Consider the following 12,644-nt stretch of genomic DNA (forward strand, 5'->3'; position numbering starts at 1 on the left):
ATTTTTCAAGAAAACCAAAGACATCTTTTTACTTAGAACTCACAAGAAAATGAGATGACATGAGTATCTTCTGAGATAGATGGTAAGGTGATCTTGGATGTCTTGTTTCTTCCTCTTTCAATGGTCATTTCCTTTGCTGGATTCAAGCACGAAGCAGAAAAATTTTGAGAAATAGGAAGCTTATCACGAAGTTTACATATCTGACCAGAGAGAAAAGGAAAAGAAAAATTAGAGAAGACACTGAAGATCTCACAGCAACCCTGGCCTCCCTTTGGGGCAGGCCTAACACCTTCAGCAGTCCCTGGGGTGGCTGACTTGCTGATGCTCTTAGAAATGTCCCCCATTTCCTCAACCCCCAAAAGATGCTTTGTAATCCCCGAATCTGAGGTGTAGTAACACCATCCTAGCACTCTGGAAGGCTGAGGCACAAGGATCACAAGTTTAGGGCCATCCAGGATGACTTAGGAAGACCTTGTCTCTAACAAATTAATAACATAAAAAAGGCTGAAGATATAGTTTAGGACAAAGACCCTAGGTCCAAGCCTTATCAGTACAACAAAAGTTTGTTTTCTTTTCCCAAAGAAATCTTGTGAAAGAAAGAAAAGCAATAGCCTTTGATTTTAGAAACACAGAATAAGGAACTAATGTCAGAACTTTCTACTCTAAATGTCAGAACTTGGCCCTAAAGGGGCATCTATAAGCTTGTCAAGCAGCCGGTGGGTTAGGAGTCCAGGAGAACCTGCATTTTGAAGGGAACTCACTTTTTTCATGTCTGGCAAGAAATGTGAGAAATCAAAACTGGAATCAAGTCATCTACTCTCAAAAGCAACAACAGATTCCTGCCAGTTTTAACCAGAATGACTGTTCCATTGAGCGGCTCATACCAGTGGTGGCACAAACAGATCTAACCACTTTTCTGGTTTTTTTACTAACAAAATTCATAAAAAGCCAGCCATGCAGGCACTAATGATGGTTTAAGCCACCTGGCAGTGAGACACATGAAACACAGCCCCACTGTAAATGTGTGAGTGGAAGATTCCTCTAAATCATTCCTGTACTCTCAACTATTTGTCTGGGAGCCAGGAGCAGGAGAGGGCTGTGAGGAAAGGGCTCAGGCAAAGTGAGGATGGGCTGGAGGCTTACCAGACTAAGGAGAAACAGGCTTGCTCCTGTTCTCGTGGTCTGAAGGTGTCTGAGGACTTTGGTGAGTTGGCATAGAATCCCTCAAATTGTGGCTGTGGCTATTACGAGTGCTCTCGGTGGCAGGTAACGCCGTGTTATGATGAGCAAAGTCAAAAGCCTGGTTACAAATCCAATCCTGATTAGTGATGACACTCTGGGTGGGCTGGGTGCTGGTGGCGGCTTCCCTCGCTTTGCCTGATTTGTCAGTGCAGGTGGATGTTCTTTCGGTAGATGGTCTGGAAAGACATTTTCATGAGAACTCTGATAATCCCAACACCAAGGCTCTGCCTGAAAGAAACCTGAACTTTTAGGACCCTGGAGCTCAGAGAACCTGGTGTCTTCTAGAAAGCCCTAGGGTGCCAGGGAGCACCATGACCAAGGAGCAGCCATGCACACACGCAGGGTGCCAGGGACCCTGGCCCCCTCCTTCAAGTTGGTCAAGAGTGAACAGTGAGGTGTGGGATTTCCTCCTCTGGTACTCTTTCCCCATGGCAGAGGTGCCAAGATTCCTAGCATGCTCCTATCCCCATAGGTCTTATAGCTTTAGGGTCTCTTCAGGTAGTTGCCTGAGCAGTGTCTCCTCCTAAGAAATTGTCTCTGTTCCCCTGAGCTCACCTCTGCTGCTGTTTCCACATATGTGGAATAATGATACATCTCAGAGGTATAGTGAGATATAAAATAGACAACATAGCCAGGCACGCTGGTGTGTGCCTAAATCCCAGCACTCTAAGGAGGCTGAGGCAGGAGGACCACATTTTAGCTGAGCCTGGACAATACAGTGACATTGTGAGATCCCATATCAAAATAAAAAAGGGCCAGACATGTGAGTGTGAGAGCCAGGACCGCACAAAAAGTGAAGTAAAATGCCTAGTTTATGGCAGTTGCTCCATAAATGTCTTCTTCCCTGACTTTATGAGGTATTAACCATGTGAACAAAAATAGTCTGGAGTCAGATAAATCTTGGTTTGAATTTGGGCTCTGCCCTTTAGTAGTGGGCTGTTAGGCAAATAAGGCCCTTGGCTGCTTTATACCTCAGTTTGCTTATCTCTGAGACAGTGGACGGTGGTCCTTACCTAATGAGGCTGTTGGGGATTAGCTGGCTTCTGTCAGGTTGATGTCTGACAGAGTGTTTGGAATGTGCACACAAAGAGCTCAGTATGTAATATGGTCTGCTTAGCACTTAATCATAACCCAACTTCACTCTGGTAAATAAGGTGTCAAGTGACTCACCGTGAGCCTTCTGCATGATTTGAAGGGTCTTTGGGGTCCTGCTGTCTGAAGGTTTTCATATCACCATTGAAGTATGAGGTCTGCTCCTCATTGACCTCACTAGTTTTGGCCTGTAAAAGCACCAGCTTCTGAGGTGTTCTTGTGGCATTTTCACAAGGCATTGTGAGTTTGGTAGATGAATCTCCATTGTTTCCAATGCCTAAGGATAAAAAATAAATAATTAAAATTGGGGTTTCAATAATCAATACAAGAAAAGCCAAGGATATGATTCTGGTAAGATGGGGGTGTCTGCCTGAGGTAGGATATGGAAGGCTGGTGGTGCTCTGGGGGCCAGGCTGGCCACCCCTAAGTTGTTGTATGTTTCTCAGCTGTAGCCTGAGTGTGGCCCAGTGTACACACTCACACCACCCTCAGTGCACAAGAGACCACATTTAAGAAAATGCTGCGACAGCTGATGGCGTGGACAACAGGACTGCTCCTTGCCTCTCACCCTGGCCCTGAGGACTCAGAGCCAGCTCTGCCTCTGAGCTTGGTCTCACTTCTAGTGCTCCTTCCTGTCTGCAGCTCTCATCAATGCTCAAAAGCAAAGCCAAGGCTCCCACTGCTCTGTTCTTACTGCACCCTGACAAGCCCTTGTGCCCTACTCACAGAGGCACTGTCTTGTTCACTCATGGTTTGCCCACTGGCCATGGCTCTTTCAGGCTGAAGGCCACGGCTCCTCATCTCTCCACTGCTAGCCCTGCACAACACCTTCCTTACCTACTCATTAACCACTTGCAGGGTTAGTATGGATGGCTTTGCCAAGTGTTGCTACTCTACAGCATTTCCCACTCACAGGGAGGCAGCAATATGATTTGGACGGCACGCATATCATGACACGATTTCAATTTTTACTAAGGAGGTAGAAAGTGGAATTCTACATGCAGTCAATCATGGATCTCTTCTGAGGCCCTGAGCTGAAAATGCCAGCAATGCTCACATTCAACTGAGGAAAAGCTGCCACCTACAGCCCATTAGCGTGACCCATAAGGTAATAGCAGCAGCAGCTAGTGTTTATTACAGTTTACCACATGTTAGACACTATGCTTTGTATCACTCAGATGTATCTCATTCCACCCTCATGCCTGCCAGGATGAAGACAACAGTAACTTTCCCTCCTGAGCAAAGAGGTGAAATGACCTTCCCAGGGCCACACAGCTCTTGAGGCAGCCAGACCCCTGAATGGTGACTAACAGAAGCAGTGGGAACAAGCAAACCTGATGTGCGCACGCCATCAAGGGAGTCCTCATCACTTCCGGTGTCCCCTTCCTCATCGGCTTCATCTTCTTCAGTTGTGTCATTGCCAGATGTTCTTGTAGCCTGCAGTTAAAAAAGAAAATAATAATTATAAATAATGTTCAATTGCCCTGGCTTAGAATTTTAAAGAAGTCTGATTTTGAGGCTGGATTGATGGTTAACTTTTCAGTTAAAAGGTACAAAAAAAAATCACCTCTTTAACTGGTCCCAAGAATCAGGGGACAGTGACAGAGGCCCTTAGTCAGGTCATTCAGCTAGGGAAAGATACTCAAAAATGAAGGCTTTCCCTGAGGGAGGGTCCAGGGGCTATAGCTCTGGACTGCCATCTGTTCTCTCCCTGCTCCAAATTCCAACTAAGCTGCGGTTTGACAAGTGATGAAGAGCTAGAAAGTTCTTGGTTGCTTGCAGTAAAACTGCATGGGCCAGTGAACTGAGTCCTGGCACTTCTCAGATCTGACTGACCTGGCCTTCGTCTCATGCTACTTCGTGGTTTGAAAACTAGCAATGGGCAACTGTAAACAGGCAACATGTAAGTTCTATAACACAGAACGTGAAGAATGCAGATTCCGGAAGACAAAGGCCTTAACTTGCCCCTGCCAGCCTGAACCACCAGCGGTCTCACTATGCAGCTTGTACCACTGGTGGTACAAATAGATCACATCAATTTTATCAGTCTTTTACTAACAAAAATAAAGAGTCTATAAATGAACCAAATCTAGTTGCTTGAATTTGAATCATTACTGCCCGAATATAAATATGAATACTATTCATACCAATTAAAATTATTAGAGTACTCAACATATTTATTTCATCAAATCAGAGCCTCCCGGCAGTGAGATGTATGAATTATAGCCCCACAGCAAAGATTAAATGCATGTGTTCCATTAAAAGATATGATGCTGGAGGAAGCAAAACTGCAAAAGATCCAAAATGGATTCATCATAAAGGAAAAAAAAGGTAAATATGAGTTCCCTGAAATGAAAACTGCTCATTCGATAATGACCACATTGAGAGATGAGGCAAACCAAGTGGTGTGATCAAAAAAATAGAGTGAACGTTTATGCTTTGCCACTAATCTCATTTAAATTACTCCCCCTCACTTCAGACACACCCTATTGTCATTGTTACACTCTTTTGTGTCTTTAGTTGGGCTGTTGTGGTCATCTCAGTGTCCTAAATTGATTCTAACATTTACTTTCCTGCTCATTTTGACTTTAAGGAAGAGCCTCAAGGTCTAAGGTGCCAGCTCTGGTGAATGTGGCCGACGGGGACACACAGCTTTTTCCAGCCTGCCTTTCCACTGACTGGCATTTAGCAGTAGCACTCACCTTAGTTTTGGTTAGACCTCTTAAACGCATTCATGAAAGAGGATTTCCTGAACTGCTTCAGAGTATTTGCAGCAAGGTGTGTGTTCTTTTTTTTTTTTTTGGGGGGAACCAGGGATTGAACACAGGCCCTTGCGCTTGCCAGGGAAGCACTTACTCTACTGAGCCATCTCCCCAGCCAAGGTGCATGTTCTAATGGATAGTAATGGCAATGTATCTATTAATGTAATCAATTTAAAAAATTTAAACATATACCATATTACTTGATCAATTCTTTTATTATTTTTTAAATGTATTTGGTTGTTGTAGTCTCACTACACAGCTCAGACTCGTGGTGATCTTCCTTCTTTCTGGAATACAGGTATGCACCACTACACCTGGACTCCGGCTGGCTCAGCCAGCCCTGAGGGCGGGGCTGGCAAGGCATGTGGTGCTGGGGATTGAACCTCAGTCCCTGTGCTTGCCTAAACAGGCACTTTAGTCTGCTGAGCTATCTCACTGGCCTCTTGATCAGTTCTTATATGGCATGGGAGAAGAGCACTGCAATACACACATCACTCGGTGGCACAGCACCTGCCTGGCAAGTGTGCAGTCTTGAGTTTGATTCCTGGTACCTCCTACCAATACATGTATCAAAGGACTCCTGGCCAGAGCACATAAAAATTCCTACAATCCATAAGAAATATCTCTGGGGAGATAGCTGCCTGGAAAGCACAAGGATCTGAGTTCAATATCTGGTACCACATGCTCTGCTGGCCCCTGAATCCCAGGAACACCATGCCAGCCACCAAAACCCAGTGTGGTGGTGCAGGCCTGCAATCCCAGTACTAGGGAGGTTGAGACAGGAGGACCATTATGAGTGCCAACTGTGTAGTGAGACCCTGTATCAAATAAGTAAATAAAGAAATACAATTAACAAACAAAAATAAGAAAAAGGATAAAATAAGAAAATGGGCCAATGACTTGAAAAGCCACATGACCTAAGTGGATCTCCAAATTAATAGTAGCATATGAAAAAGCACTCAAAATTCAACAACAACATTAACATCAGGAGCTTCTATCTAGCAGAAGATGACAGAGAGCAAGACAAGACAAGCCACACTTCAGGAGGAGCCATCTGTATCATGGTCCAGAAAGCAGAAGAATTTAGAACATTCAGAGGACTAGAGAAAAAACAATAGACCAATCAGCCCAAGAGTTTAGGCAAAAAGACCTAAACAAGCATTTCACACAAGAGAAAGCAGGAAAGCTATCCAAAGGTACAAAACATGCTCAAATCTTTAATAATCACGGACATGTGAATTTGATACTTTCTTTACTACCAGATTTCAAAAGTGTAAAACTGGCAAGAACATGAAACTCGCGGAATTCTTATGTACTGTGGGCAGCAGGAGAGGTTACCTTGGAGACATTTGTGTCTGTCTTTCTTGTCCGCTTCATTATTTCCTCAATTCTCTATTTAAAGGAAATAAAAAATGAAACAAAAAGATTAAAACCAGTGGTCATGAAGCAGTTAATATCTCCACTTCTCAGAGGCAGTCAATGACCCTAATTGCTCTAAAACCACAGATTAAGCCAACAAAACGCCCAGGTGGCAGCTGAGGTCCTCTTCCCGTTCTGGTTTCAGCTACAAAAGGCCATGAATGCCAATAGCTGTCCTTGGTATCATAACACAGACACTCAAATGCCAGCTCCTCATTCTTATTTTCACAGACATGGACATTCATTTCCTGAGACTAAGCACATACTATTGCAAATCAATGAGAGCATCTAATAGAATTTTAGTCTTAACGCATTATTCAGGAAGCTGATTTTAATGAATGTAAGGTACCTCAACCCTAAGACCCTATGGTAATAGGGTCAAGAGAGTTAGTTACGAAAAAGAGAAGACAGGCGGCAGAGGAGGAATGTATCCTAGGGTGGGATAAGAATTCTTTCTTCTTCTTCATGACATGAGGCCAGCTGTGGCTCCTTGGCCACCTCAGGGCACCAGGTCTATTGACGGAGAGGCCTTGTAGCATCTCACATACCAGGCTTCTGCTGTGTTTCCCCCAAAATAAGACCTAACTGGAGAATATGCCCTAGCATGATTTTTCAGGGTGCTTGCAGTATAAGCACTACCTCTAACATCAGCCCTAGTCAAGATCGTCAGCCAGACAGACACATGTAGTGTTTGTTGTAACACATAACAGACACATGAATTAGAAATAATGTTAATATAACCACATACAAATATTATGGAAATTAATACTTAAAATGCATGATAACATAAATTAAGTATTTTTAAATACCCAAGCAGGTGCCTTCAGAAGAGAGGTAAATGTCTATGTAAACAGAACTGGAAAGTTATTGTCAAATGACCAATTGGAGTACAGACAACACATGAATATCATGCGCACCAAATAACAAGTGGACATGATTATGTTCAATGTGAACCTTCATAATTCAGTATGTCATGTGAGGTAACTGATGTACTTAATGCCTTTACCTTATGTGAAATAAATGTTTTCTGCATTTTGTGATCTGCAATTTTTTGTCACTTTTGTGTGAAACACCATTTTTTTATGTGTTTGGTACAGGGTCTTACTATGTCGCTGGGACTCATAGTGATCCTCCTGTCTCAGCCTCCCCAGAACTGGGATTATAGGCATGTACCACCATGCCCGGTCTCCGTGGCTGGCTCAGTATGCCTGGGGTGGGGCCAGCACGGCATGTGGTGCCAGAGATCAAACCCAGGACCCTGCGCTTGCCAAGCAGGCACTTAGACTGCTGAGCTATCTCCCCAGCACCTGGACCATCATTCTTAACTGTCATCATTTTTCTTGCCACTCCTGACTTGGAAGTCTTCAACTAACATTTGACTGAATGGTAGATGAGCCATGTGAGTTGCACAAAAGTGGCCCTACCATGGGCTGTGCATTGGCTTTTCAAAGAGGACTACACTTCTTTGCACCACAGCTGCTGCAAATGCCAACCCAGTGGAGAAGAAAGTAAGTCCCACCAACGCCTACTACGGCTGGAGGCACCTGTTCAGGGGGGCTCTGTTCCCCTGGATCTGATACAGAGGCACTGCTGTAATGGCTAGCAAGGGTATGGATGCTCAGGAACAGGAGAGCCTTTTATGTAGAAGTCAGCTACTTGGATAAGGAAGAAGAGAGTATGCCTAGTGGAAAAACAGCCAGGGACTAACACATATCCAATCTGCGGTTTTCAAGAACGTTCTGGTATCACATCTCCAACACTATTTAATACAACCCAAATCCAGACAACAGAGAACAAATACCTTTTTTCTTTCTAATCTTTCTTGTAGATTTTGTAACATAATTCTCTCATGTTCCTTCTTGCGTTTATCAGCTTCTTCATGAGCCTTTATTTTGGCCTCCCCTTTCTAAGAAATTGACATAAGAATGTCATTTAATCTCAATGTATCCGAGTGAAAGAGAATCTTAGTTTAAAATATTAAACAGTTGCAGTCTTTTGATTCAATTATATATATATATATATATATATATATATATATATATGACAGTCATAGGTTGTCATTTTTAAAACATTAGTTAGAATGCACAGACTTTATCTGAAAGGCCTGGGATGTCAAAGTTATTATACACAACAGATTACTTTACTGTAAAAGTATGTAAGTGGCTATGGAGCTATACATTAAAACAGTAATGAAAACATCTTAGGAACCAACGTCTTAGGTTTCTCAAAAGCACCAAGAGAATTCAGAAGTGTCTTCTCAAGGACTGCCAGGGGACACATTCATTTAGGAAACATGATACACTAATGCTGGGCACATAAATTGGGCTGTGGTAATACTGCAAAGTGAGTGTAGTCTGTGCTCAGTTTGGGGCTTTACTTAGCTGGCAGTTTGAATTTACAAGGGTGATCCATTCTTCTTGGTGAGTTTGATAATTTTAAACTTTCAGAGGCATCCCCAATCTCTTTCTTTCTTAACTGCTGAAGGGTGTGAGGTGCAGCTGCGAGGGCCAGGTGTAGCCTTGCAGAATGTAAGACAAAAAATTGACCTGGCTGTTTAAGCCAAGTACAGGAGTGGTAACGTATAACATGTTGCTTTCTGTGTTTGTTTGCTGCCCTTGGGAGATGCTGCCTTTGGCTGGAGATGATCTATCTGCTCAGAAACAGACTGCTAATCTGAGTTTCAACTGGTTCTTAGCTGGTGATAAAATATGAAGCCAGCAAACCTGCTGCATTGTTCCCTGGTATTCTTGGGGCTGAGGTCCTCTGCTCTTTTCAGTCTCTTTTTCCTGTGGTCTATCTTCACATTTTGATAACTGTTCAACTTGGGCTTCGTCCACCCTCTTTGCCGCATCTGCCACTTTCCTAGTAACATGGAGTACATATAAATACATCTTAGTATTCATCTTAGTCACTACCACATACAACTTACAGTATTAAGTGAAACTACTTGGGTACAGTAACACAATTTATATTTACATTAGATTCATAAAACTTTGTGTGGTTACTACACAGGACTTCCATAATTTTAACTCTTATTAATGTATTTGGTTGCTGCAGGGTCTCAACACACAGCTAGAACTCATGGTGATCCTCCTGCTTTCAGTCTCCCCAGTGCTGGGAACACAGCGTGCACCACCACGCCCAGACTCTGGCCGGCTCAGCCCACCCTGCAGACAGGGCTGGTGTGGCATGTGGTGTCGGGGATTGAATCCTAGTCCCTGTGCTTACCTAAGCAGGTGCTTTAGTCTGCTGCAATACTTCACCAGCCCCCTTTTAACCCTTTTAAATCAAGGTGAAAAAGAATGGGAGTAAAAAAGATTTCCATCAAGTACTGGCCAACTTCACATCTTAAAAATACATACATGTGCACACATGCAAGAAAGAAATAATCTCTGTTAGAAGACACTGAGACTACTCTCAAGGCCTTACTTACACCTGCTCACACTCAAGCCTCACCTGGGGATGAGGGTTAATTATAAGAGAGTGTAAAGGTGTCCTGGTGTTTAGTGCTTTCAAAGGCTTAGTTAGTTCTGTTCACATGAGGCAATGAATGATATTCTTCCAGTTACAATTTCTTGGTAATCTTAATATCTCTTTTCCCTTCCCTACTCTAATCCCATACAAAGTATGTGACTATATTTCAGGACACTTAATACTTGAAAATGAAGTCAAGTACTGCAGCTATTCTTCGCAACAGTGGAGATGGATTCACACTACAGGGCCCAACATAAAAGGAGCCTCCACATGGAAAAGCAAGAACCTCTCTTTCAAACTGAAAAGCACATCATTGCACATAAGATTCACTGCCCATAGGACATCCTTCAGAAGTCACAAAAGTCACCAGAAAGCAGCCAAATTAAAACAGTGTGGTTTTTAGGTGACAAAGCTTAAAATTACAAGTCTTTAAAGTAAAGAGACAGGCTGACACCAGTGAAGGCAAGCAGCCCAGGTTTGCGATCAGCCAGGTGCCACTGCTCAGCGACGGGACCCTGGAGGTGAGCTTGCTCTCTTGCTGCGTTCCCCTAGTGCACCTTCACAGCACACATGTACAGAGATGTCAGGGTCCTCTCCACTCAGCCAGTTACAAAGCCCTGAAGTGCTGCCTATACTTTCTCTCCTTAGAAAGCAGTGAAAGATTTCTGATCCTCAATGAAGAAAAAAAATCAATTGTTTGAGGAAAAAGTTTCAAATTTGGGGCCTTAGTCAAGATTCAGAATGTAGAAAGGCTTTGTGCTGACCTCTGTTCAACTTCTTTCTGGAGTCTCTCTTCTTCCTTTTTGTCTTTCTGTTCTCGAGCAAGACGGCGCTTTTCTGCCAAAATTTTTGTTGCTTCCTCAGCACTCATGGTTCCTGGTGTGCTTTTATTACCAGAGTCTAGTTTAAATAAACACGTGACATAGTTAGTTTAGGGAACTAATTGCCTCTTTGTCCAACAAAGTCCAGCACAAATGAAAACATCAAAACATCAAACCATGTGTGCCTAGACTAAAATGTCGGAGGTTAGGGAGACAGCTCAGTAGAATACGTGCTTGCCTGGCAAGCACAAAGGCCCAAGTTCAATCCTTGGTTCCACCAAAAAATAAATAAATAAATAAACAGGAGACTAAAATTGCTAAAAATTATCGGAAAAAATAAAATAAAATAAAATTTCTACATATCATGCAAAACACAGGTGAATTATTCAAAGCCCCACCTGCCGCCCAACAACAGAATCAGCATTTTGTTTCATTTAAACCAGTACTTCTTCCAAAATACAACAATGTACTTCTACTTTGACTTTAGCCATTTTGAAAGAACTGAATCAGGTGACCCTAGGAAAAGATTAAGAAATACTAAAAACTGGAAAAAGCTGGCTTGTATTTAGTCCATGTGTACACTACAAATGTGAAAATACTCAACCAGCCCAAAGTACACCTGGCATACATTTGGAGATTAGTACATTGTTTTTATTACTGTTCAATGAAACTCTGATAACACTGTATCTATCTGGTTATCATAAAACAAGCAACTGTAGAAAACAAAAGAAACCAAGATTATCAGTAAAATAAAGTGAACATATGAGGGCACACTGTAATATTTTGTGTAACACATGTTCTTATTTTAAATAAATCACATGTAGAAATGAAAATTTTAAGACATATCAAGGATGAATAATGCATAAGAAAAGGATTATTTCTGTTACAAATACTTCACTGTGGAATTCCTTGGAAAAGCAAAATCCCCTAGTGTGTTAGAAATTAAATAATGTCTACTGGTATACAAATGCACTTTACAGGCAAAACAGCAGCGTGACACTTTCAGGAACCTACGCAGAACACGAGCCAAGACATGGCATATGTTAGGCCTAGCACGGAAAATGATCTATATTTCCTGTGAAAACCTGCTCGCCCACCACTAAGCAGACATCCTGTCTCCAACCACCTCCCAGAATCAAAGCTGGAAGTGTCCATGGGGTCACCCAGACCAGTGATGGCAAACCGTATAACACTTCCAATGATGTCAAGCAGCTCATCGTGGCATGCATGCCATAGGTTTGGCACCACTGACCTAGGTCAACCTTCTCATCCAAAAATATTCCTTCCAAAAGCAAAGAGATGGGGTGAGAAGCCCCAACAAGGACAAGAAAGAAGAGAAGACAATCCCGGAGCACTGGCTGATTAAACTTCACTTTATCTCAATTGAATATTCCCAAAACCCTTCTTAAGACAATAAACTTACCCTCATGAATCATATGCTTTTGGCTCACAGCCTCAAACTCATTTGCAGTTTTAGAAACGATTTCTCTTTTCTTTTTGAAAGTACCTAACGCATTTGGCACAAGTAGAGTACGTTGAACAGGCACTATTTTGTAGGACAGAGGTGTCTGTGATTGTTTTAAGACTGGTGAAGGTGATGGGGGGCGGTTCTTTTGATTTTGCCTGAGAAAAAGTAATAAATTATGCTAATTAATTTCAGTATACAATCTCATAAAATATAATGTCTAGGAATGAAGTATACAGCTCAGTGGCGAGAGTGGTTGCTAGCATATGCAAGGTCCTGGGTTTGACGCCCAGTCCCGCCCCATGCACATAGGCACATATGCTTGTCTTAACACTGTGTGGTAATAATATTAATCTCTGGGAATTTTTC

The 12,644-nt window shown here is 42.6% G+C and overlaps 1 protein-coding gene across 1 annotated transcript in view; it reads right to left on the bottom strand.

Moving 5' to 3' along the window:
• Positions 1–12,644, bottom strand: part of Map7d3 (MAP7 domain containing 3) — a 34,942-nt gene continuing 22,298 nt past the window's right edge. The window contains exons 10-18 of the mRNA XM_023703285.1: positions 12,234–12,433; positions 10,754–10,889; positions 9,239–9,377; positions 8,317–8,421; positions 6,435–6,488; positions 3,669–3,771; positions 2,413–2,611; positions 1,144–1,418; positions 1–200 (exon numbers count right to left, since the gene is read on the bottom strand). Of these exons, the coding sequence (XP_023559053.1) occupies positions 1,148–1,418; positions 2,413–2,611; positions 3,669–3,771; positions 6,435–6,488; positions 8,317–8,421; positions 9,239–9,377; positions 10,754–10,889; positions 12,234–12,433 (1,207 nt within the window). The 3' untranslated portion in view covers positions 1–200; positions 1,144–1,147. The remainder of the gene's footprint in view (positions 201–1,143; positions 1,419–2,412; positions 2,612–3,668; positions 3,772–6,434; positions 6,489–8,316; positions 8,422–9,238; positions 9,378–10,753; positions 10,890–12,233; positions 12,434–12,644) is intronic.

The sequence above is a fragment of the Octodon degus genome, unplaced genomic scaffold, assembly GCF_000260255.1.
Source record: "Octodon degus isolate 3935 unplaced genomic scaffold, OctDeg1.0 scaffold00167, whole genome shotgun sequence".
In the NCBI taxonomy this organism is placed as follows: Eukaryota; Metazoa; Chordata; class Mammalia; order Rodentia; family Octodontidae; genus Octodon; species Octodon degus.